This window comes from Chanos chanos, chromosome 10 (genome assembly GCF_902362185.1).
Source record: "Chanos chanos chromosome 10, fChaCha1.1, whole genome shotgun sequence".
NCBI lineage: Eukaryota > Metazoa > Chordata > Actinopteri > Gonorynchiformes > Chanidae > Chanos > Chanos chanos.
Genome location: NC_044504.1, coordinates 705,001 through 707,500, shown reverse-complemented (window position 1 = coordinate 707,500; position 2,500 = coordinate 705,001). Strand labels below are relative to the sequence as shown.

The following is a 2,500-nucleotide window of genomic DNA, read 5'->3' as shown; positions in this document are numbered from 1 at the left end:
TTTCTGTCTGAGCTGGTGGAGAATACTGGACATTTGAAGAGTCAGTGCTGCGCAGACCACAGGCACACAGACACAAACGTCCTGCAGAATACCACTGCTGAATGAACTTTCTATAAACCCTCTTTCTCTGTCTCTCTCTTCTTGCAGACCAGACAAAATAGTTCATCACCAAACAGTCTTTCATTCGGGGACCACATGATGCAGTCGAAACAGTTGTCAGTCAAAAGTGTCCAGGTGAACTGTGAATTGTGATGTAGTTTGTTGGTGTGGACTACACACTGTTGTGCTCTGATTGGTTGAGAATACATGATTCTTTTGTGATGTTGTTTGTGTGTCAGTTGTACATTGTGTATTTTTGAATATGTAAATGTTATGTAGTTTACATTGACATTTGTATCTGTGTATTTCTGCACAGACCGACCTGACTGTTACGAAGCTGGCAGCTCTGGAGAGTAACAAGAGCCTGGACCTGGAGAAGAAAGAGGGGAGAATAGATGACTTACTGAGGGTAAGAGAAGAGAGAGGAGAATAGATGACTTACTGAGGGTAAGAGAAGAGAGAGGAGAATAGATGACTTACGGAGGGTGAGAGAAGAGAGAGGAGAATAGATGACTTACGGAGGGGGAGAGAAGAGAGAGGAGAATAGATGACTTACTGAGGGTAAGAGAAGAGAGAGGAGAATAGATGACTTACTGAGGGTAAGAGAACAGAGAGGAGAATAGATGACTTACTGAGGGTGAGAGAAGAGAGAGGAGAATAGATGACTTACTGAGGGTGAGAGAAGAGAGAGGAGAATAGATGTCTTACTGAGGGGAAGAGAAGAGAGAGGAGAATAGATGACTTACTGAGGGGAAGAGAAGAGAGAGGAGAATAGATGACTTACAGAGGGGAAGAGAAGAGAGAGGAGAATAGATGACTTACAGAGTGGAAGAGAGAAGAGAAAGGAGAATAGATGACTTACGGAGGGTGAGAGAAGAGAGAGGAGAATAGATGTCTTACTGAGGGGAAGAGAAGAGAGAGGAGAATAGATGACTTACAGAGGGGAAGAGAAGAGAGAGGAGAATAGATGACTTACTGAGGGTGAGAGAAGAGAGAGGAGAATAGATGACTTACTGAGGGGAAGAGAACAGAGAGTAGAATAGATGACTTACTGAGGGGAAGAGAACAAAGAAGAGAATAGATGACTTACGGAGGGGAAGAGAACAGAGAGGAGAATAGATGACTTACAGAGGGGAGGAGAAGAGAGAGGAGAATAGATGACTTACTGAGGGGAAGAGAAGAGAGAGGAGAATAGATGACTTACGGAGGGGAAGAGAAGAGAGAGGAGAATAGATGACTTACTGAGGGGAAGAGAACAGAGAGGAGAATAGATGACTTACAGAGGGGAGGAGAAGAGAGAGGAGAATAGATGACTTACTGAGGGGAAGAGAAGAGAGAGGAGAATAGATGACTTACGGAGGGGAAGAGAACAGAGAGGAGAATAGATGACTTACAGAGGGGGAGAGAAAAGAGAGAGGAGAATAGATGACTTACTGAGGGTAAGAGAAGAGAGAGGAGAATAGATGTCTTACAGAGGGGGAGAGAAAAGAGAGGGGAGAATAGATGACTTACGGAGGAGAAGAGAGGAGAATAGATGACTTACGGAGGAGAAGAGAGAGGAGAATAGATGACTCACTGAGGGTAAGAGAAGAGAGAGGAGAATAGATGACTCACTGAGGGTAAGAGAAGAGAGAGGAGAATAGATGACTTACTGAGGGGAAGAGAAGAGAGAGGAGAATAGATGACTTGCGGAGGGGAAGAGAAGAGAGAGGAGAATAGATGACTTACAGAGGGGGAGAGAAAAGAGAGGAGAATAGATGACTTACGGAGGGTGAGAGAGGGGAAGTGACTGGAGTGGGTAAGTGTGATGTTAATGGGCCAGGGTGAAGAGCTCCAGGGATAATTACTTAATGAACTCTAATCTTCCCACTGTGTAGATCAGTGAACAAACGGCTCAGCAGGCACTGAGCAGAGGTGCTGATCCCAGCAGGGGAGCCGTGACTGTACCTTTGTGATCAGTGCTGTAGATTTGACTGCTCCTTTAAAGGAGTCAGAGCACTCAAACCCGCAAATTACACACTGTATTTTTTTTAATTTGTAACTTAATTTTGTTTAATTTTCTCTTTGTTTTCTGTCTGCAGGCAAACTGTGACCTGAGGAGGCAAATAGACGAACAGCAGAAATTACTTGAAAAATACAAAGAACGTTTAAACAAGTGCATCACCATGAGCAAGAAACTGCTGATTGAAAAGGTGTTCGCCTGTTAAACTGTGTTCGCCTGTTAAACTGTGTTAGCCTTGATAATGGTACAATGTCTGCTCGTCTGAATCCAGATCAAAACAAAATCCCCAGTAAACACATTCACATGTATGCACCGGAAATTCAGAGACACCTTCACATCCTGTGCATTTTAAAACACAAGCATGTGTACATTTAACGTAAACAGTACATTAAACATAAT

General features: G+C 43.6%; 1 protein-coding gene across 1 annotated transcript in view; it reads left to right on the top strand.

The window, feature by feature from the left end:
• Positions 1 to 2,500, top strand: part of tlk1a (tousled-like kinase 1a) — a 44,742-nt gene that overhangs the window by 22,756 nt on the left and 19,486 nt on the right. Inside the window, exons 9-11 of the mRNA XM_030786102.1 lie at positions 148 to 234; positions 416 to 508; positions 2,181 to 2,291. Coding sequence (XP_030641962.1) covers positions 148 to 234; positions 416 to 508; positions 2,181 to 2,291 — 291 coding nt within the window. The remainder of the gene's footprint in view (positions 1 to 147; positions 235 to 415; positions 509 to 2,180; positions 2,292 to 2,500) is intronic.